Below are 23,069 nucleotides of genomic sequence, written 5' to 3'. Positions count from 1 at the left end.
AATTCTCCAATGTTATGAGTGGAGACAGTTTTTTGACTTTCCTGCCAACACATGCTGCTTCAGAGGTTTATCATTGCTGGATGTGAGGGTGGACCCCTACAGAGGAAGACGGAGATAAGTGTTTTTGTAGGTGTAGTTCAGCTGATATCAAGTGTTCAGCTGCCGTTTTACATAACTGGGAGTACAAAGTGTATCTCATTCATAGGAAAATACTTTATTTTTCTCAGTTCAGCCTTAATTGAACCTATTCCACTCAAATGAGCCGCACAAGTAGAGCACTTACGTCTGGATGGAAAGGACAGAGCTAAGAGCCAAGTATCTGATATATGTTTGATTTTGATGCCATTTCGACAATTACAGTGCTCAGAATAATAATCATATGAATTCTCTTCATGATGTAGGGGCAGAGAATGTAGGAAAAAAATGAACTTCCAAAGACACAGTTAGAAAACAACAAGGTTGAATTGGTGGGTCAATAAGGGTTTGGTTTTTTTTTTCAGAGAAAGTGAGGGAATCTCTTAAGAGAATACAAACATGTGCATTTTTGATTGGCTGACATTGGTGGAAGGAAAATATTTACATCCTTTACTTAAGTAAAAGTACTATTACCACACTGTGAAAGAACTCTGTTACACATAAAAGTCTTACGTTGCAAATGACACCTCAGCAAAAGTGTGTATTATCACAAAAATATGCTCAATAAGGGAAAATGTCCTCAGTGACTTGTAACTATTGAGGTGGAGTTTATTTTATTGGTAACAATTATTTTTATTACAAATGAATGTGCCGATTATTTTCTGCATTCATTGATTCTTTTGTTTGCAAAAAATAGCTTTAAAAAAAAAACATAAGTGCTCTGAACAATTCTCAAAATGGTCACGACTTTTCTGTTGATTGACTCATTGATTAATCGACTGATTGTTTCAGCTGCACTTTTATGAACTCATGTTAAGTTGCTTAATTTATCACAAAGCATCTCATTTTAAAAGTTCTTTACATGTTTTGTGTGCAGAAAAGTAGCTGAAGCTGTCAAATGAATGAAGGGGAGGGAAAATACAATAAGTTTTTAAATTGGCATGAATAGACTTTAGAAAAGCATAAGGACCTCCAGTTTGTACTTGAGTACATGAATTAGTAACGTTGCACCTCTGTTAGCTGACATGCATCATCTATAATTATGTCACATTGTGGCCTACGTAGTTCATAACAGCACTGTTGTGATGCAGACTCATTGAACTTGCGTTATCTCACCGACTCCTCCCAAAGAAGTCGCAACAGTGTTTTTCTCAGAGATTGTGACCAGTGCAGCTTTGCTATAGATTATTGTACTGTTGCTCATAAAAATAGGTCAAATAAATGTGGAGTCCTTGCACTAGAAGGGAACTGGAGATAGAAAACCTGGTTGTTTTAGTTATTTGTTTTTCTCCTTTGGCATGAAATAGCTTTTCAGACACTTCCAGACCCACCGGAATAGGTTCCATGTAAAACGCTGCCCAATATGACAGCTCTGCTGCAAGCATTTACTGCTGCCAAGTTCATCAGCAGCTTGACATGTTTTGCTTTTCACCGTCTTGTCTCATTATCCTGAAGCTAAATCGTGCCTCTGAACCTTAAAGCAAGAACAATTGCCTGTTTTTAAAATGCTACTTGGGTAAAAGTTTGCAGTATAATCAGGAAAATGTACAAAGGTAACAGGAAAATGTCCCCTGAGAACTTCACTGTCATTTATTGTCATTTAATTGTTATTACTCATATACAAAGGCTCCACCTCAAACAACTCCATAAGTAAATGTTTGTTTATGTAGTTGGTTGAGGTGGAGCTAGTTTTTGCATAGAACTGCAACTAATGATCTTTTATATGTATGTCTGTAAGGCAGATACCTAGTTAAGGCAGTAGAAGGCGCTGTTGTACTGCCTATTTTACAGGAAAAACAAATATGTAGGATTTCTCTTTGTTTTGTCCCTGGCAAGATGCCGTAGTTTTTGGGATTTTGCAGGTGGATTTTATGACACGAGGGGTGTTTTACGGCCGGTCGCGCTGCAAATTGGGGAACGATATGCTCGCAGCAGGGATTCCCCTGAATGTTTGAATGTGTGTTTTCAGGAATAAAATTGCGGTCCAGGTCGACCACAATCCATATACATATATATTTCTGATGATTTATTTCTCCACTAAGCAATTATTTTGTTAAAAAAAAGAAAAAGGAAAATATTGCACAATATTGTAATTACCCAGAGCCCAAATTGTATTAGCCAAATAACAGTCCATACCTCAAAAGATTAGGTTGAAACTATTATAGTAATTACACAGAAAAGCAGCAAATTCTTGCATTTATAACACTGGAACCATCATATGTTTGTGTGCAAAAGTTTTAATTTGTAAAATCAATAAAGTTGTTGGATAAACTAAAAATACATTATTATTACATTATTTTCTATAGTAGTTAATTGGAGTATTAGAATAAAGTGTGATGACAGGAATAGCCTTCAGGGCAGGGATCTCCAGCTCCGGTCCTCGTGAGCTGCTGTCCTGCAGGTTTTAGACATTTCCCTACTGCAACACATCTGACTCGCATTAATGGATCTCCAACAGCTTGTTGTCAAGTTCTACACAAGTCTGTTAATGATCCATTAATGTGAGTCAGGTGTGTTGCAGTACGGAAGCATCTAAAACCTGCAGGACAGTAGCTCATGAGGACCGGAGTTGGAGATCCCTGCTTTAGGGCATGCCATTTCCCTGGATGGATTCCTTTACCGTTTGTGCGAACAGTTTGTGTTGGGACGCCCCCTAGTGGACATTCTCCAACATGCAACGCCAATAACAAAAAGATAAGTTTAGGGTTGTCAAGTCTGTAAACACAGGACAAATGCAGTATGCAGAAGGAGAAAAGGCCATTATTTGTGGTTCTCCCCTCTGACAGTCATTGTTACTTTCAGCTACATCATTTTATCAGAATGCACTGACGCATTCAAACTGTCTTCACCTTATTTGCATCAATTGTGGCAACTTACAGGCAAAAAAATTCCCAAACAAATGCAATAGAAACACGTGGTCCACATTTATTAATTGTTGTCCAAAATGCACAAATTTGAAGAGGAGACACACGATCTAGAATTTTACAGAAACCATCATAGAACAAACTACAGAGCTGTGCGATTACATAAAGAAGGTGTGAGCTTAAAAATCCTACATGTATAAAAAGATAGATAATACTTAAATTAAAAAAAAAAAAAAAAGAAAGTTTATAAAAAATTTAATTGCTCAAAAGTGAATATGAAATCTGTGAAAATGTTTTTCAAAAAGTAATAGAAATTTTGACATCAATAGCCTATGCACTTTTGTTCAAGGAGTTAGATTTTACCAGTTTATGTGGACATATATTATTTTAATATTCATATCTTACATGGCACATCCTTTTAGGCCCCAAATCACTCACTTTCTGATTCCCTGACAAATTTTACTGGCTTCACCAGTGCTTTCAGTTGTTTCTCAACAACGTCTTGTTAAATCTTATAATGAACACAACAATACAAACATAGATAACCTCTATTCTTTCCTTACAACCATCAAAAAAACCCCAAAACCTTCATGTATAAAAATACAAAAACCAAAGTACCGTAGCCTTCGGAGAGTAATGGTGACTTCGTTTCTCCCTCGCACTGATACTAGAAGGCCATGTGTTCATATTATTACCAAAACATACAGTGTCACGGAGCTGATGATCTTTGGGTTGAATTTGGAAAATGTGGTCAACACATAAAAACAATGTTCCGGTTAAAAAGGTGTAATCAGTTAACCATTGCCTGGGAATTGAAATCATGATCCTCAGAGGTCCTGGATTAAGTCAGAATAAAAAAAAATCAATATCAAAAATACTCTAGAGTAAATAAATCCTGTGTATAAATATTGTTGAAGTGGTGTCTTCTGTATCATATTTAGTAGCACCAATGAGCTAGTTGATGCAAGGACACTTATCCATGAGAGGGGTGGCTTTTGTTATTCCAAATGATGGCGAGGGTCACACGTAATGATGCTACAGCTACTGTACAATGAAAACACGTCGCTCTATTAAGCATCTAACATAAGACTGATATGGAATACAGCAAAAAATGTAGAATAATGAATTGTTTGGTGAACAGTTTGTGCCACGAAAAAACAGTGGTGACAACTGGATTATTGCAGGACTAGACTGACGTCTACACGGCTGTTAAATGTTTGAACCAGAAGTCCGTGTTTCCAACCACCACTGAGATTAAAACCACAAAATACAAAGAGCAATGGATAACAATAGTGAAAGCTGTCATGTAATTATCTGCACATTATATTATACTTAAATTAATTGGAGTGAAAACAAACACACAAACAAATGCAATGTTTCTCTAAATTACATGGATGAATAAACATCTGTGGAGTAGCTGTCTAGCTGCTGTGAGCTGCAGGAGTGGGGTTTATTTTGGTTCACCAGCAGGAGGAGAAGAACCCAAGAGAGGAGACTTAGGTGACACCTAAAAACAGTGAAGAAAAGATGTTGCAGTTAAGAACTTTTAGTCTGTTTTGGAGGTTAACTGCCAACCCATGCACATCCTAGCCAGTCAGACTCACAGCTGTCATCAAGCTGCAGGAAAAAGTGCAGCAAGTCCAAGAAAAATCCTCAGTCCAGATACTTTCACATCACTGTTAACATCTTTTTTTTTTTTCCCTGTCTCATATATGTGTACCTCTGTTGAATGCTGCTATCAACAATGTGAATTCTCCACTGTGAGATAAATAAAGGCATATCTTATCTTATCTTATCCCATTTATGATGGTGAGATTCAGATTCAGATTCAGAAAACTTTACTTGTCCCCAGGGGGCAATCAAAAAGGCACGAAGATGATGTAAGAATACAAATGTAAATGTACAAATGTAGGACAAGTAAGATAATAAGAATAAAAAAAAATAATAGAATGAAAGAAAAGAAAAAAAGAGAGAAAAAAAACCCCCAAAACTCAGTAACATACTATGTACGAGCCCACCGGTCAGCCACATGAGCAGCGACCCAGAACCGGATTTGGTGAGTTCGGTTGGTTTGGATTAGGTTTTTATCTACTCTTCCTCCAGTTTGCCAGTTTAACCTCCACTGCTAAACAATTAAGTCCTTTTTGAGGCAACTGTGGACGAACTAATCTCTCCTCTGACAAATTCCTTGGGTTGTTGAAAGTTGGTGTAAAAGCGGTGCTCTGTGATAAAAGTATGTGTGCAAGTACTCACGGGAGAAGGAGGCTTCGCAAAGTTGAGGTGAGCGTACAAAAGCACGGCAATGTCATTCTGACTGGCCTCCAGGGCGATGGACAGAGCAGTGCTGCCATCCTGTATGACACAATGAGATGATAGCGGTGAGATGATGAGCTTGGATGGATTCGTCATAATGGGAGGAAGACCAGAGGTGCTTACGTTATCGGTGAGAGTGGCATCACAGCCAGGCACAGACAGAAGCTGACGCACGATGTCCACATGGCCGTGTTCACAGGCACACATGAGCGCCGTGGAGCCGTCGTCATCGCGGATGTTGACTTGCGCCCCGCAGGACAGCAGCGCCCGCACCATGTCCCCTCGACCGTGACTGACTGCGAGCATCAACGCTGTCTGTCCGGCCTACAGACACACATTAATCAAGAATCTTTACCCTGACTTCCAACACATGGAGCCATTAAGACTACATTTGTGTACAAAACCCCCCCCTGCTGTGGCACTGGTTCAATTGAGTGTGGCGATGCAGTGAAACCTAATGAGCAGTAGAGGGCGCACCTGGCTGGCCTTGGCGTTGACGTCCCCCGTGCGCAGCAGCTGCAGGACAGTTTGAAGGTCACTGTCGGAGTGGAAGGCAGCCAGAGCTGTCAGCATGATGGCCGTGTAGCCCGCCTTGTTCTGCTTGTCAGCGTTACACAGGCCTGTCAGGTAGAGAGCGCAATCAGTCTGACAGGTGATACAACAGCAGCACAAACAATGACAGCGATGGATGAGACAGGAGTTTCTACAAAGCAGGGTGTGAGGTAGAGGGGGACCCGCTTTTTTACAAGAAATTCCCTGAAAGCATGATCTATGAAATATGTGTGATAATATATAACTTTTATCATACATTTCAAGCATTTTGCCTCTTAATCCTAGGCCATGTGTAAAATCCAGCTGTTAATGATGTAAGATTCATGCATGAAGGTGATTCATCACCATTGAAGCTTGGCAGCGCGATATCATAAAACACTCACTTTAACAACTCAAAGATGAGAGAGAGAAAAAAAAACAACTGCCTTGATGCCAAGCGCAACAAAACAAAACAGACGAACAATCTGTGGTGCTGAAAGCAGGCAGCAGCAGTTGCTACTTTTCATCTGCTGTCTTGCCCTTATTATTTTTGTTTTATTAATAGGAATAATTTAGAAATAAATAAAGCTAAAGCCAGCATTTAAAATGTTTTAATTGAAATGTTATTTATCATTTCTGACTGCAAAAAAAGTGCAAAAAACAAGAGCTCCCCCATAAGTTATGATGTAGTTTGCAGTTTGTTTAAGACTTTGTAGGATTTAATTGAATAAATTAAGTAAAAATCACATATTTAACTTGGATAAGCTGGATAATATGATTATTATTTCTGATTGTACTGTTCTAAAACTTTCAAGGCAAAATGTTGATGTCTACCATGTCTAAATTAATATTAAATCCTACAGACTAAATGAAGGACTTTGTTTCAGGAAAGCACAAAAAATAAACATTTTACTCAGTGAGACAAAGAAAAGTTCAATTGATTAATCAATATGAGATTTAGACTTATTTTTTTTGTTGTAAACAATCCAAACAACTTACTACCTTTACTCGTAATTCAGCCGTGTGTGATCTGGTATTCTCTCATTTATCTACAGATCCTCACATATTTCATCACATGTAAACACACACAGACACACACAGCTCACCAGTGTCCAGCAGAAGCTTCACCACGGGGAAGTTGGAGTGCGACACAGTGTAGTGGAGTGCCGTGTTGCCATTGCCGTCTGCCATGTTGATCACAAACTCCAGCAGCTGAGGGGAGATTGAGGCGAAGGTGTCCATATAGGCCTTGACAACAGCCGTGTTGGCTGCTTTGTGACAGGAGACGCGCAGCCACTCCTGCAGCACAGCGGTGTAGGCCGCCCTCTGAGATCAGACACAACGAGGATGCTTAAGGCAAACAAACACTTGAAAGACTGCTGGACAAATATGAGAGCATAGCCTAGAAAAGCTTAGCAAAATCAAAAATGAGAGACGGGTTTGTGGGGAACCAAACCTCTGGAGAAGCGGTAAAAATGTGGTTTGCTGTTGCAGCACTTGCAAATATAATGAAATAATATAAAAAGAAAAACAAACATGGGTTAGGGCAGCTAACTTCTTTTCACTATAAAAGCTTTTTTTTATATTTTAGATTGCAAGCTACAACCTCAAAAATGTCACGATAAAAACATGTCCCCTTCAGTTGTAGTCTGGTGCTCTACAGATGACGGTGAGGAGCTGTATTAGCCTGCTTTTGCTTGTAGTTGTCAAAGTGATTGCTTTAAAAGAGGCACTTTGTAGATTTCCTAGAAAGACGTAATAGTAGTGAGTGGATTATCCTTTTAAATAAAGTGAATTAGACTCAGCACGTACCGCTCCTTGCTGGCTGAAGGCATTGGTTTCCCCCAGGGCTTTCTGCAGGGCATACAAAGCTGACATGAGGCTGTCGCTCAGCTCCAGTCTGTGACGGACAAAAAGGACAACATCAGTCGCTGTTGCTCATTCAGAGTGAGACCTGCATAGTGAGGCTGTCTGCAAGCTATGTGAAAACCTACCTGACTTGTTTGGTGGCAGAGTCATTGGCAGGACTGTCATGTGCTGCTGGCTTGGACTCTGACTGACTGGTGGGGACGGACGTCTCAGAATGGACGGGGTATTGCTGCTGGGTAACTTCAGTGGTTTTAGTGACACACGGCGGTGAAGAACAGGTGAGTGAGGACGTGGATTCAGTGCTAGATGATACGGAGGTTAACTCCTGGGTGACGGTGTGTTTTTCTGACGATTGTCCGACAGTCTCTTTAGAGGCAGAATCATCTGCGGGGCAGGGGAGGGCCGGGGCGGGGTCTGATGCTGGTGGTTGTGAGGCACATTGTTGCACAACAGAGTTTGTCGCTGGTGACTGGGGCACTTTGTCGGACAGTTTTGCGTCTACGGTCGCAGACTGGCTGGGACTCTGCTGTGAGTCTGGAATGACAGCTGGTAGTTGGACGGCAGTTTGCTGAGGTACACCGGTGCTTTCTTGCGGCTGGGACGCCTTGCTGTGGGCCGTCTGCTGGTGCTGGACGGTAGAGTCTGAGAGTTTTTCTCTGGCTTCGTGATATTCACTAGAGTCACTCCCCTCATCTGAGCTCTCGCTGCTGCTATCGTCTGATGATGTGGACTCATAGCTGCAAGACAATAAACACCTTTGGCTGTTAAACAGAGGCCAAACTTCACACTTGTTTTACCAGTGCATGTAGCCAGGGAATATACCTGCACTTCTTCTGATATAAATAGCTGATTTCTGCACAACAGTGACTGACTCTTACCCTCCATTGACTCCGATGAACTGTAGGTTTTTCTTCGTAGAGGGTGAGCCTGGTTCACCTTCTGCTTTCCGCTTCATTATGGATCTCAGAGAGGACTGTGGAGACGAGGCTGGAGAAGACACCAGTGATCAAACGTACAGTAGGAACGTTATGTGGTTAGAACACGTTAGGACGATGGTCAAGAAGTTGTGTCCACGTACCTGCCTTCGATAAACCTTCCTGTGACTCATTGGTTGTATGTAGATGTGTCTCTTCTTCTTTATGCACCAAACCAATCTGATTACCAGATGCTACAGCGACGGCAGGATTAGCTACAGGTACCGAGGTGGACAGCCCACTCTTCAGGACATCACGTACCTGTTTGGAGCTGACCGCAATCGGCAACTCAACTGGAGAGTCTGAGAGACAGAATGAAGACTTTTAAACCTTAAGTAGTCAAATAACTTATAGAGGAATACGATAAAATAAACACAACATTACACATAGAATCTGATGCAGTCCAGTTCAGTAGGAATGCAAGAAAACTTGGCTTATGAGTTTAGGTTTTCTTATCAGGGAGATTTAAGTATCTGGTATTTTTTCAGGCTGCAGTGTTGTATTAGAATTTAAACTGAAAGATTGTATGCGAGGATGAACATCACAGTCAACAAATACAGAATAATATACGCGTCACAAAGCTGTCTTGCATTTGAATTCATTAGATTGTTCAGGTAAAGCTAATAAAAGGTTAACTCAGCATCCTAAACTACCAGCGGGACTCAGACCTTCGGTTTGTCCTCTGTGGTGGCCCTCCACGACTCCTGCAGCTTGAGGAGAAGGGGAGCTGCAGGTCTCGGCTCGGAGCAGTGTGCCCACCTCCACCACAGTAGGCTGCTCCACTGTGTACACCTGGATTCCCACAGTTCTCTGTTCCCTCTGTTGTGGCTGCTGTGTGAAGCTGACCAGAGTGTGCAGGCTGCAGCCTTGTGGCTCCTGCCAGCCCAAGCTGGTCGCCATGACTGGATGCTCTGCCAGAGGTGCCATCTGGGCTGCTGCAGCCTGCTGTTGTGCATCCTGCAGCTCCTGCATTGTCCTCTGAAGCTGGCCCTCAAGTTCACCCACTTTATCTTTGAGAGCCTCCGTCTCTGGCAGCAGCCCCAGGTCCTTCTCCCGAACCCAGACTCCCACATGACGACTGCCTCTCGAGTCCTCTGGTCCCACTCCGATGGTGCGCACTTCACGCTTTGCATCTGGTCGTGCTCCACTCACAATCACTGTGTCCTCAATCTCACACCCTGAATCTTGCTTGGAGCCCTCAGGTGTGGTGGGAGACAGTGGCCCTGCTGGTTTGTTGCTGCTCTTAGCTCCAGTGCTCGCTTCTTCTTCTGGGATGTCGATGTAGAGCTCCCCTCGAGAACGACCCCGACTGAAACCCAAAGTGTGACCCAGGAACTTCTGGCTCTTCAGCTGCACGCTGAGCTGCCGTTTCTCCTCCTGCAGCACAGATATTTTAACCTGGAGCACAGGGATGGTCTTCACCTGCTCCTCTAGCTCTCTTATCTTTCTGAGGGCCGCAGCCATCTGCTCCCTAACGTGTTGCAAGTGGGCTGGCGTCGGAGTCACCGGGGTGGACAGGCCGGAGCTCATGGGGGTGAAGGATCCACCCTGTGCCCGGTTGAAGCTGTGTGCACTGCTGAGGGAGGTGTTGGAGCCTGCTACGCTGCTGTGCATGCTACCCAGGTTGGAGAATCTCCGCCCCTCTTTTTCCTCTTCCAGCTTCCTGCGAGCATCTAACAGGGTCTTCTCCACCCGGGCAGTACTGAAGCTCGGCCTCTGCGACGTGTGGTAGCCAGGAGCACAGTAGGAGTAGGAGGAATGGCGGCTGTCCATACTGGTGTTGGAGCACAGAGACTCTGTGGAAGTCCACCAGGAGCCAGCGTAGCCATAACCACGGGGCAGGGAGCCATAGCGGGGCCGCCGTTGGATAGGCACCTTCTTGATAGTGTTCCCCTTCTCTATGTCATTAACATATTTGAGGAAGTCTAGGTCCAGACGGTAGCCATAGGGGGTCTCCACTGAGTAGGGCGCCTCCTGTTCTTTGGTGTGCAGGGAAGGGGGAGCAGGCGGGTTGAGTTTCCCTGCGGGGGAAGGAAATCAACTTTAAACAAACGGAAATCTGCGTCTAATCTCGGTCTCAGACTTTAAAAAACAGCATCAGCTCTGAGCTGCTGTGTATTTATGTATGAACTCTGAAACAATCGCCAAATTAGGCGCAAAAAGGGATGGAGCAGTCTGCTATGACCTGACCTTCTAGGCTGCTTCTATTACACAGCATTACTGGTTAATTGCATGCTAATTGATAGACATTTCAAATCGTAACCAAACGAATGAATTACAGTGAGGATGAATATAATCTGGGAAAAGGAACAATGTCTGTACCTGGGAAGCCGGGGTCCATATGCAGCACCTGAGCCATCATGAGTCTGTGGCTGCTTTCCAAACAGTCACACACAAACGCTCACCTACAGGGAAGAACAGAAGCACACTAAATAACGTCCAAAAGAACAGAAATTCCTGCACAACTTTCTACTTCGAACAGAAGCCTAACACGGTCAGTGTTTATATAGTGTTTAAGAGGGAGTCCTTCACTGTAAATGTTTTGTTTTCCAGCAAGAAATTGTTATTTTTGACCCTACTGTTCTTTTTGTATGGGGGCCAGAAATAGCTTTACTGTTTCTTACACTACGTCAGCCTCCTGCCTCCATCCCTAATTTTATCCCCTCATTTCTTGGAGCGTACGTGGGTCAAAGTCGATTGTGTATTTGTTTCTGTTCATAGCGTTCAGAGAAGAGGAGTTACAGGGGAAAGTTTCCTGGCAGCTAATTCCAGGACAGAGATTTGCCAGTTGCAGCCTTATTAGGAATCATCTGCTCGCGCTAACTTCGCCTCTCAATTTAGAGTTTACAGACACTCTCTCCTCCTCTTTCTCTCTCTCACTTTCCTTTTGTCTTTCATCTCTGGCTTCTTCTCTATTTAGCCTTTTCTTTATGCTTTTCTGCTCCCCTCTTCCCCTCTCAGCGTCAGCTGACGATCAGGAGGTTTCAGCCGGTCACTTCTCTCTCTCTCTTTTTTTTTCTCTCCACACTGACTTGCTTTTTCATTTTAACACACAAAACACAACTTCTATGTATTTGTCCTTTCAAAGGTAATGGATTTTGACCTTTTATAAACAAAAGATTGTGCCTTCTCCTCCCATAGAGAACAACAACGTAGAGCCCCCAATGCCAATGCCTTTGAGTTTGTGTCTACTTGGAAAAGATTAACTTTCTAGGTCATCACTTTGTGGGAACAAGGGATGTAATGTTTAAGCCATCCGTAGCATTAGCTAGTACAACATCATTATATTACTGTGTCTTTAAGGAGCTAAGATCAAAAGTTTGCATGGCAAACCTCAACTTTGTTTCTTAGGGCATACTCAATTTGCTTCAGTTTAAGGCTATTTTTCATTCCTTTCTGAGTCTCTCTTCTCTAAGTTGATCTCTCTCTCCCTCTCTCTCTCTCCTATCTTGTGACCCTAGCCAGTGGTTGCTCGTTTGTGAAAAGTAGGGCACTTGGAAACACTGATTAAGTTGACTTGGTATTTTTTGAAGTGCTGTAGTCAGTTTAATTTCTCGGTGTGATTCCTCTTATCTGCACCCTTTCATCGCCCTCTCATACCAAGATTGGCACACACTGGAAACACCACATACGTGCACATACAGCCTTATTTTAACACTGGCAGAATTTAAAACACTCATTGCCCCTTGGTGGCAAGAAAGAATCACGCTGGTAGATTTCATTTTATAGGGCACCAACACCAAGCCAACTATCTTTCAGCTTCCACATGAGGAATTTATCAGATGTCCCAGATATATATATATATATGTAGTCAGTCTTAAATGATGGCTAAACATAGTACACTGTAGAAAAAGACAAATGATAAATGTTTCCAATAATCTCATATAACATCATGGAACATTTAAAAAAAAGAAGAATTTTGGCTCGCTGCCTCAATCTTACAGTCTGAGCGCCTGTTTATCTCCAGTTTAAGTGTCAGACTGATAATGTGCTGCATGTTATATACAGTGCGGTGGGACTACATGTGTGAGAAAGTGAGCGCAGGACACAGAAAAGAGGAGTGGTTGGAGGCAGTGTGAGAGAAACTGAGTATGAGAGTCTGTCTACAGGAGGGTGGAGGACAGCGCTGACAGGGGACAGTTGATGAGATATAATTAGAGTCTGCAGTTTAGCAACCAAACATCCCAGCCCAGCAGACACGAAGCCTGTCCACTCCGTTTCTCTTGGTATTCCACAAACGCAGTAAAATCCTTCAAGTCATATCTTCGAGCTCACGTTATTTTCTGCTTCAAATGCCTCATCCCCATTCCCTCATTCCTCCCACATCACCCCCTTCAATACCCACGGGCCTCCACATCTGCTTTTCCAACAGTGGCTCACTGGGTGTTTTCAGATGTACGCTGGTACTCCCCTGACTGTGTGAGTACGACCGAGGTGGAGCGGTTGACCTTCCTCCCTCTCTCTCTCGGCTCTCTAACAGAGTTCCTTTGAGATGACATCTGAACAGAAACCAGTGTTCCCCCCCTCTTCCCCAGCGCCATACTACCATTCTTCAGACTGACTCTCCCTGCCCAGCCTCATCCAGGACAAATGCCTCCATTACACCCCCTCCTCCTCCACCTCCTCCCTCCTTATACAGTTGCATACCATACTAAAGGAAGTTAACATCGCCTGGTCTACTCCCTCCATTCCCTGCTATTAAGATTAAGACAACCCTCGGGGGGTAAGATGCAGGTCATCCAGCACAAATTGCACGTCTGTGGTATGTCCTGTAAGACGTCACGTGAATAACTGCATTATGCCGTAACTACATCGACCTCTTCCACTCTTTTGTACGGGGCAGGGATCTTCAGGTTTGTTCATTTAAAAACTTGTCGCATCTGGATGGAGGCTTGAGAAACTGGGTTTGATTTACAGCATGTATAAACATTCTTGTGTCTTTGGTGTATCAGAGGATTGAGACCACCCTGAGGAGTAGTTTAAAATGCCAGGCTTCGTTTCAAGGTCAGCTCTCCCAAAGTTTATCAAACTCATTGCTTCCATTCATTGAGTCACCTTATTATTATTGCCATTACAAAGGATTAAACCTCAGCATTGCAAAGTCAGAAATACCGCTCTTTCCACCACCCAGGGAAGATCTTCGTGGATTTTTCCACTGCTTTACTGACTCTCAGCCTTTGGTGATTGCTATTTCGCTCGAAGCTTGGGAATGGTTTGTGAATTAGGAAAAGAGGGATTTATTTTCCGCTTCATACCAGCTGCTTGCGCTGCGAGGACGGGATCTCTCCTCCCCAGGCTCCTTGCTCTCCCTTCCTTTTTCTTGCCCTCTTACAGTCAGCACCTGTGGGAAATAAGAATAAAGGAAACTTGAACTTTGGCTGTCGCTGCTTTTGACTGTTGCACTTTGCGGCCCAGAAAAAATGAAAATAAAGGACACATCTGGGCATCAGTAAAGAACCCCATTAAAGGTGTGCTGCTCTGTTGACACGGAGATAAAAACAGACTTACAACAGGTTACAAAAGAGTGGCCCCCGTGTGACTATAAACACAGGTTGCAAAGCCAGAGAAAACATTCCAAAACATTCCAGTGGTTTTGACTGACACAGCGGATGAGAACAATATACCCCCACGAGATCCCAATTGCTATTTGACCTCCTTGTAGCGTAACTCTGACGAAGCCTGATCCATGCAGCCTATGAGTGCTCCTCTCCCAGCTTTTCAGAAACACCCCATTCCTGGCTCTCCTGCTCATGGCACTCTAATCAATTCAAGGCTGGGAGCGGGAGCCTCCCTGCCATGTGATTGGGCAATGGGTTCTGTTTTCTTGCTTCTGTGACTAACACTCCCAAATCCAGTGGCGTAGACACACACAAACACACCCTCCAGTTTGGTGGGAAAAGCCTCCACCTGTGCAGATCACCAAGCATTTCACGAGCGTTATAACACATTTCCGTCACAGACAACACAGACGCAACTACCGTGTCGGCTGATTGTCATACTTTGGCTCCGGCAGCTCCGACTCAGGCTGCCGCAGTCGACATTTTGTCTGAAGGTCTCGCAGCCTAAAAAGCACCAATGGGTGACCTTTGCGTAATATCATAACAAGACGTGCTGTTGTTCGGCCCATTGTTTCAGAGTGTTGTCATGCCAATACCACAGACGATGGAGGGGTAGAGGGGCGGGGGAGAAAACAGATCTTTTAGACTGGAACGACAGCCAAATCACAAAGAACCATTCATTCAGCCCCTAAGTTCCACAGCTGGTTCTAATAGAAAGCAAGGAGGGGCATCTCGGAGAGAGAGAGAGAGAGAGAGAGAGAGAGAGAGAGAGAGGGGGGGACAGAGAGAAACAGTATGTGTATGAGTGTGCGGCGAGGAAATTTGCCTCAAAACAAACAAACTGTTGATGAAGTGCTGTTATGGACCCACACACTGACAGAAAGTGGAAATACAAGAAGCAGGGCTTGCTTTAAGTGAGTGATGTCGAGATGTAGAAGTGCCCAAAGCCAGAAAAGGCATCCATCTGTGCAACTAAACGTGAAAGATACTGAAGGAACGACATGTTACTGATAATTATATGAACTTATATATCTACGTCAGGAGCTGCTCTCAATCTACGGGAGCAAAGACAATGAACTCTGTGAAGCATTTAGTTATAACCCTGTGTTGGCGCAGATGGCAAATATTTGAGTAAGACAAATACCAAACATTACAGAGGAGACAAACTGAACTCCCATCGACTCCCACACAACACAGATGAAAACACACAGATCCCTCCCGCCAGCCGCCGCGACCCACCAGCACTGTCCAAGGCCCAGAGACTCCCACAGATCAACAAACACAGCTGTAGCTATTAGGATGATTTATTCAGGTAGGTTCACAGATGATACGACAGCCAAATGATTTAGCCGTTTTTAATTGGTCTGGAAAATTTTTTATGCAACAGACTGATGACAAAATTTCTCAAACGTCACATTGCCAGCACTCTGCCGGTTCACATGTCACACTTCCATCACACGGTGCTAATTGGTGTTGCAAAACAGAGATGATAATTTGAGGTCTTATGAAGAAAGGGTTACAGGAAAGGGAGCTTCTAACTCTCTACTCCCCAAGGACACAGAAACAACCCAGTTACTTCCTCCCAGCCCAGGAGAAAGAGTAACAAGAAGAGGGAGAGCGAGAAAGAAGAGAAGGAGCAGGGGTTATGAGAGGGAGAAAGCAGAGGAGAGTCATACAGTATGAGAGGAGAAAGCAGGGCAGAAAGAGTGGGAATGTGAGGAAAGAAAGGCAAAACTGGGAGAGGAGGAGGAGGAGGAGGAGGGGGGGAATAAAAATGAAATGCTGCTGAGAGTTTTAAATGGAAACTTCTCAAATGAGAAGAACATGCCTGTTCTCAGATTTGGACTCCACCAGTATGAATCACTGCAAATCCTGCTGCTGACACCAGAATGAGTCTGCTGCTGTTAATGCAGGAAGAATATCAGAAAGAGAAGGCCACAAGCACTGCACACAATGAGTAAATAAAGTTTCAAAGGACCTTTCCTCATAATCTGAAATGTCTCCGCCTAGAAGATTACCATCATTTGCGCATTCCTCTCCTAAAAATAGTCTAAAATTAGAGAATCCCTGTGACAAACAACACTTTGTCTAACTAAATAAAGCATATTGTTGTTGAGAGTTGTTTTTCTCTGAGGAACAAGCCACAGAGACCTTAATATAGACGTGCAGAAGAGTCTTAAATGTTTCATAAAGATCACAACAGGAGACACAGCTGTTGATGTATCTACTAAAACTTCTTTGTCCTCCTCTTCACTCTGCAGCACAGATGGCTTCATTCAGCCAACTGGTCCAGAATGAATAATAAATTAGAAAAATTACAACAAATCTCTCTCCTGAAGAGCTAAAGAATACTAAATGCAGAAGCAACAAGGGCCATTTGTCACTGAGCATAATGTGGCTGGACGATGTACGTCACTGCTCGACAGAAAGGGCCTCACCAAGTGTAACAAGGCCAGATGATCTCATCTGAACATGCTAATACAGTGTGTTCCAGTGCTGCTGGTGCCACATGTGGTTTTTGACTAATATGGGCTTTAAACCTTGGACAGTGAAATCATAACCCAATGGGATGTCACCTCCAGGACTCGCTGCCCTAAAGGGAAAAAAAAAATAAAAGTCCTGTTTTTTACATTAAGGAGCAGTGGTATGGAGGAGCAGACGGTGCTGGGCCGGAGCAGTCTGGTGCTATAGCAAGAGTACGGCCAAAAGGAGGGGCTGGCCAGCTCACATTACTCCTGGAACAGGAGCAGAGTAAACACCCGCCAGTCTGCTATTGGTCATTGTGCTGACCTCCAACAGGAAACTGAGCAAGGGTGGGGCTGAGCGGCAAGGAGCGGCACCGGAAAAAAAGACACACACACACACACACACAAAAAAAAAGGCATTTGGGAGAAAATTCCTGAGCAGTTGTGGAGGTGGGGATTAAGACTGATGCCGAGCAGAAGCAGAGTGCTGCTCTGATTTGAAGGGAAACTGTTGGGGTCTGGAGGGGAGGAAGATGAAGTCCAGACGGCAGCAGGAAGGCTGGTGGAGAGCCGGTCAAACAGAGTTTGGGTTAAAAGATCAGGTCAGCGTGTGTTGTGGTACTGAGCCGACGGCACCGCAAAGCAGAGGAAGTAATCGTACCAAAGTGCCGATGTAGTTAAGTGGTTCCCTCTCAGGGATCTTATCAATTACTTCCTTATTTAGTGAGAGCTGTTGATCAAAAGGCCGTGTGGATATAAAGACAACAAAAGGGGCCTAGAAAACATCCGCTGCACTGTCTATTCCAACATGTTTATGTGGTTTACTGGACAGAAGAGTCCAGCAGGCTTTTCTGGGTGATTAATGTATTAAAGGAGCTCAGTCAGATTATTCAGGAGGATAATGTATTACTGTCCCCAGTATTTCAAAAGCCAGATTCTGACCATATGTTCACTGCAAACACAAGTGCACTGGTTTTCCTAATCAATAGAGTTAAGTAGGAATATTCCCTCTCTGTCGTCACCAAATCTGGCTCCCAGTGATACTGGGCTTTATGTTTATCCCTACCTTATAAACTGACCCAAGTCTTGTGCAAAAACATCTTGTTCCTACTGTCATGAAAACTACAGTGTAATGAAACTAAAGATTCTGTGCGTTTCAGAGAGGAAAATACCGACTGAATTCTTGGGTAAAATATCTGCTCATTTTTAATGCTGCACACACAACAAAAGCAAACACCATTTGGCTGCCTGTGTGCAAACTGGAAAAACCCCATTAACAACTTTATAGAACTTCACATCAAGCTAGGAGAGACATAATTAGTGCTGCGTACTGTTTAAACAGAACAGATAAGTCATTATGCAGGAAGATTGTTCGGAAAAGCTAATCTGCGGTAGACCCTTGACAGCAACAGACAGTCTCATGCAGGTTCAGGGTGTAATTTCATTAGCCGCGCTAAACTATTTAAATGCCCGGCGTGTGGCCTAGTGTGCAAATGGGGTTTATAGCCCTGCATTCCATCATAGCACCCCTGGGTCCGACCACTGTAATGAGACAATCACATTCCTGCTTGGGGAAAAAAAAAAAAATGCTGAAGGAAACTCCAGCTGCAGACAAACCTGACCATAGATTCTGTAAGTGCAGTCTGGGGGGACTCCCGGGGGCCTCTAATGGGATTCCAGGCTCTCCCCAAGCCAACCAGGAAGAGAGAGTTTACATTTAATATTACTCTAATGCTTACTTGACGAGGAAATATTCAGTTGTCAGGATATTTTGCCCACTCGGCGAAAACTAAAGCAGTTTGATACAAGAGCTCAACAAGAAAATCTAAGCTCATGAGCCATTGTGGAGAGGTGCTAATTTGACTTTCTGCTCATTCCGAAGGCTGTACTTGTGGTTCTGTTGTATACGAGGGTAAACAAGAAATTGGAGCCACAGATTACTACTCTGTCCAACGTAATAGACAAGACAGTGATCATGTGAGTGCCATGCAGCTGCTGCAAGGCTCTTTGCTGGCAGGTGATTTAATACAGCCAGCAACCCATTACACAACAGCAGACAGTGGTGTATTGTGTGTTGTAGTGTAACAGGCTGATGACTACACCCCCACATCCTGCCAAGTTCTGCATGTCCTCAACATCTAATGTGTTTACTGATGAATCAGGACCACCCGTCACCACAGATCATATCTTGATAAACAAATAAAAACATTCATAAATGACAATTAGGCTGCATGCTCTTGGGGAAAGCTTCAAATTTGGGATTTTACCAATTATTTCAGGAATCAATAAGTGTCACAAATGGAGAAAAAGTGCAAGGAATGCATGCAAATGTGGTTAAATCGGGTTGTCATGGTGCTGACCCTCCACCTGCCCTGCTGATATACAGCTCCATCAGATCCCATCCAAACACTCAGACTCGCCTCAGACACCACTGACCAGCCGCAGCAGCAAACCTCAAGGGCCAGAAGCGGCAAAACGGAAAACTGATGAACATCTGGAAGTAATGAAAAGCTGATGCGGACCCACCCTCTCCCCTGAGCCCCTACAGTCTTCACTGAGCTTTTGGGATTTTTAATGTAATTGTAAAAAAAAAGAACGCTGGTTAGAATCCTGCAGCACATCATGCGTAAGGCACGTGGAAAAGTTTCATAAGAAGAGAGCAAACACCATGTGTTGCTGATTTGGAAATGCAGTTTTGAAACTGGAATGTATAGTTTCTGCAACATCGAAGCCGCTTTGAGGAGACAAAGTTGAGGCAGCGTGGGGAAAAACCCCTCTCTCAATGAGTCCTCTAACGCAACAGACCATATGCGATGGGCGAGAGGCGGCTGTATGGAAAACGCACAGATTTTTGTGGAGGAAACGTAAAGAAACCGGAGGCCAGGGCAAACTTTCCAAATGAGAGACGCAGTTCAAGCTCCTACAAATGTGGTATTAACATGTACACATCCTATTCTTGAGATTTTTCGTTAACGACGCTCCTCGTCTCCAATGATGCTCTGAACAAAAAGGACGCACCAGAGGAGCGAGCAGGAGAGCCGCTCCAACCTCTCTCTGGACGCAAGAAAATACTCATAGCAAATTAGGAAATCAATCAGGAGATTTAAAAAGAAAAATCTGAGTATAAGTGAAGCTGGGGTGTTTTGTTTTTTTTCTAGGAGGAAAAGGGACCCGTTACTTGGGAGAAAGAGGACCGAGGGAATGGGCAGGACCGACGCTTCACAAAAGAAGTCTGACTCGTGCGCCTCGTTAAAAGCGCCTTTAAAAAAAAACAACACAGTTTAACAACGAGAGCCTTGCACCGGTTTCAAATAGAGGAAATACAACTTATTTGCTGCTCTTACCTGCCCTCTGCAAAATCCTTTCAGCCGCCTCGGCCCGGGAGCGCTCACTGACAGAGAGACAAAAACACCGCAGCCAAGATGCTCCGCCGCGCCCCCTCCCTCTTCTTAAAGGGCCCGCAGCCTGCACGAGGCCGAGCGGCGGGCGCGTCCACCCAGCTGACCCCCTGTTCTCTCCTAGGGGTCCGCTATCAGCTCAAAGCCCCTCTTTGACTTTGAGTTCTTACACATTCATCAACATCACCGACTTAAAAGGCGTGTCTGTGTGGGTTTTTAGTCACCCAGGTTATGGTGCTTCTAAGAGCATCAATAAATGACTTTCCTTTTATGTTATTTTTTTCTTATTCCTACACTGATTGTACAGTCCCTATTTTTTTTAAAAAAAGTTCACCCCCTTTAGAAGTTTTTCTCCTTTATTGTGTTTTAACATTCAATCATGGTCAATTTAATTTGACTTTTTGACAAGAATGAACAAAAAGATTCTTTCATGTCAAAGTGAAGACATGTTAAAAAAGCATCAATTAAAATTGGTGACTGCATAAGTGTCTATCCCCTTTAAAGTGACTCACCTGAATCAACACAGGTACAGCCAACGACATCTGTATCTGGAAGGTCCAGTCACTGGTGAATCAGTACTCCTGTCTGTAGCTACACCATGAAGACAAAACAACACTTCAAGCAACTCAGTGAAAAGGCTACTGAAACCCACAGCTCAGAGGGTGGAGACAAGAAAATGTCTCAGTCACTGAATGTCTCTTTCAGTACAGCTAAATCAATCACTAGGATAGGGAAGGAGTGCGGCACTTGTAAATCTGCCTGGAGCAGGCTGTCGTCATAAACAAAGAGATGAGTGTGGGAGGCCACCAAGACACCTATGACTGCTCTGAAGGAGATACCAGATTTAGTGGCTGAGAAAGGAGAGACTGCATATAACTGTTCCTTGTTCTTCAAGGAAAAAAGTACTCGATAGGCATGCCAACAGCCTGCCAGAGTTGCTGGCTGTTTTTGTATGATTAGATACAAACAGGTGATAAATTAAAGAAAAAATCGAAACCCTTGACCCTTACAGTGAGGGAATGCTAAACAAAATAGTTCTTCCCCCCGTTGATGAAACACTTGTATATCTATAGGACATGAGGGGTCAATGAATGGTTTCGGGAGTATGAGAGTGATGGGAATCACATGCTGTGGTCTTTACAGTCATTAGATTTCGGCCCAACTGAAAACCTGAGGTAGATTTCGAATCTTCGTCAAAACACCAAATGAAGGTATATCTTTTAGAAGAATAGCGTCCCACCCCTCCATTAGACTTAGAGAATCAACCCCGAGCAATATTAAAGCTGCTCTGATAAGACGTGGTCACCAAACTCCTCCCTTTATGTTGGTATTTCATTTGTCATCTTTCTTTAAAGCTAGTTTTAAATGCTATATATCCTGTTTCAGAGTCTGTAACAATGCTTAAGTTTATAAACTGACCATGGAGCTCAGGGATTAAGTAACAACTCTAAAGCTTTCAAAAGACTACAGTGACGTAAAAAGTAATCTAATTTAGTAAAAATTCATAGTCACAGAAGAGAAACACTACAGTACAAGTACATTAAACCTGAGTGTATGTGGGGGAGGCGCCATGGACATCCGCTCCGCAGAAGGACATCAAGTGTCTCCAAGAACTTTCAAGGGGCACAAAACACCTGCAGGGACTGCCGCAAAAACACCTGCAAGGATATCACAGAAGCTACAAGGACTCTCAAGAACATGTAAGATTCTTCAAGGACTAGTAAAGAATTCTAAGAACCTCCAAGGACATTTAAAGACCTGCAAAAACCTCCAAGAACCCTCAAGTGAAAAAGCTCACAAAGAGGAGCACAGAAATTTGATAAATATATAACAATGGTAACAGTAAGTGGCAAGCAAAACTAACCCATATGCTTATAGCGTCTACACATCGTATAACACGAGAAATAACAGCTGACCAGCAGTGTAGGAAGAGATATTTAATAGAAGGCAGTGTAAATAAATAAAAATGCTTCTCTAATTGGTAAAAAAAAGAAAATTCCAGCCTTGTAAAATAACAAAAGCACTGATATTTTAGTAGTTACAGTGTTAATGTGCTGCAGTTTGTTTACAATAGTGCAATTTAACAGATACAGTAGTTGGAAATGGCTACACTGAATGTAAATCTTCTACAGCCACAGTGGCGGACGTATACAAAACATTTGGAGTGCTTTCTGACAGCAGGTCACACACACACACACAGTCAAAAGAGGACTTGCCTACGCAGCCAAAACGCAGTCGGTTATCAGACTGTGCTGCAGGGTGGTAGTAAATGTCACAGTTTGAACATATTTGTGTGGGTGAAGGCAGTGTTTCTGTGATAAACAACTGTGGTGACTGTAGTGCGTTACAGGAGAACTTCACAGTTTAAAAAAAAACACATTTAAACGTCCCATCCTGCCATTTTCTTACACATGAATGCTTTATGTGTAAGATGTGAGTCCTGAGCTTGCGCAGAATGAGCCCACCGACTCTCTATATTCGAATTCTTACGGCCACAGATGAGCAGATAAATGTGACGACTTGAGGAAGAAGGAATGTCAGTTATTTGGTCAGTTGATAACAAAAGAAAACTCCCTGGGACTATTTAATAACTGGCAGTGATTTCTACCAGGGATACCTAAGAAACAAAAAAATCTCCTGCAAAAGACAATCAAATGCCTGTTTAAAAGTACACAGTGAAAGCAAAGAGAAAACACTCAAGAATGAACAAACGCTTTCGACACACAATGGGTTTGGTCGCTGAAGTCTGGTAAAAACTTAAAGCCAGATCAAGCTCAGAGAGATTACTTTGGGTTGTCAGTGAGTAGATTACTTTAGAAAGCTTTCTTTTAAACGCTGGCACCTTAGAGCCTCGCTCCAAATGACAATGTTTACAGAGCAGATAACCTTCCAGTATAAACAGCTGAGGTTTTTTTCCTATAGAGGTGTGAGAGTGGTGGGTGACGGGGGAGATGGTTCAGCA

At 43.4% G+C, this 23,069-nt stretch overlaps 1 protein-coding gene across 1 annotated transcript; it reads right to left on the bottom strand.

The window, feature by feature from the left end:
- Nucleotides 1-3,035: 3,035 nt before the first annotated feature.
- Nucleotides 3,036-20,118, bottom strand: kank2 (KN motif and ankyrin repeat domains 2). Its single transcript, XM_008283116.1, has 13 exons — nt 20,054-20,118; nt 13,942-14,027; nt 11,009-11,091; nt 9,355-10,707; nt 8,791-8,988; nt 8,591-8,699; nt 7,838-8,449; nt 7,656-7,743; nt 6,950-7,169; nt 5,790-5,932; nt 5,436-5,636; nt 5,253-5,351; nt 3,036-4,506 (listed from the first exon to the last, which is right to left on the bottom strand). The coding sequence occupies exons 3-13, from the start codon at nt 11,046-11,048 to the stop codon at nt 4,450-4,452; spliced, it is 3,120 nt and encodes a 1,039-aa protein (XP_008281338.1). The 5' UTR covers nt 11,049-11,091; nt 13,942-14,027; nt 20,054-20,118; the 3' UTR covers nt 3,036-4,449.
- Nucleotides 20,119-23,069: the final 2,951 nt, after the last annotated feature.

The sequence above is a fragment of the Stegastes partitus genome, unplaced genomic scaffold (genome assembly GCF_000690725.1).
Source record: "Stegastes partitus isolate 25-593 unplaced genomic scaffold, Stegastes_partitus-1.0.2 Scaffold297, whole genome shotgun sequence".
NCBI classification, from domain to species: domain Eukaryota; kingdom Metazoa; phylum Chordata; class Actinopteri; family Pomacentridae; genus Stegastes; species Stegastes partitus.
This window is presented reverse-complemented; position numbering and strand designations above follow the sequence as displayed.

Coding starts and splice junctions, on each gene's coding strand:
- kank2 (XM_008283116.1), bottom strand. CDS start 11,048: ATGATGGCTCAGGTGCTGCATATGGACCCCGGCTTCCCAG. Junction 8,989..9,354: donor CCACAGAGGACAAACCGAAG/GTCTGAGTCCCG, acceptor TCTGTCTCTCAG/ACTCTCCAGTTGAGTTGCCG. Junction 5,352..5,435: donor ATGCCACTCTCACCGATAAC/GTAAGCACCTCT, acceptor TGTGTCATACAG/GATGGCAGCACTGCTCTGTC.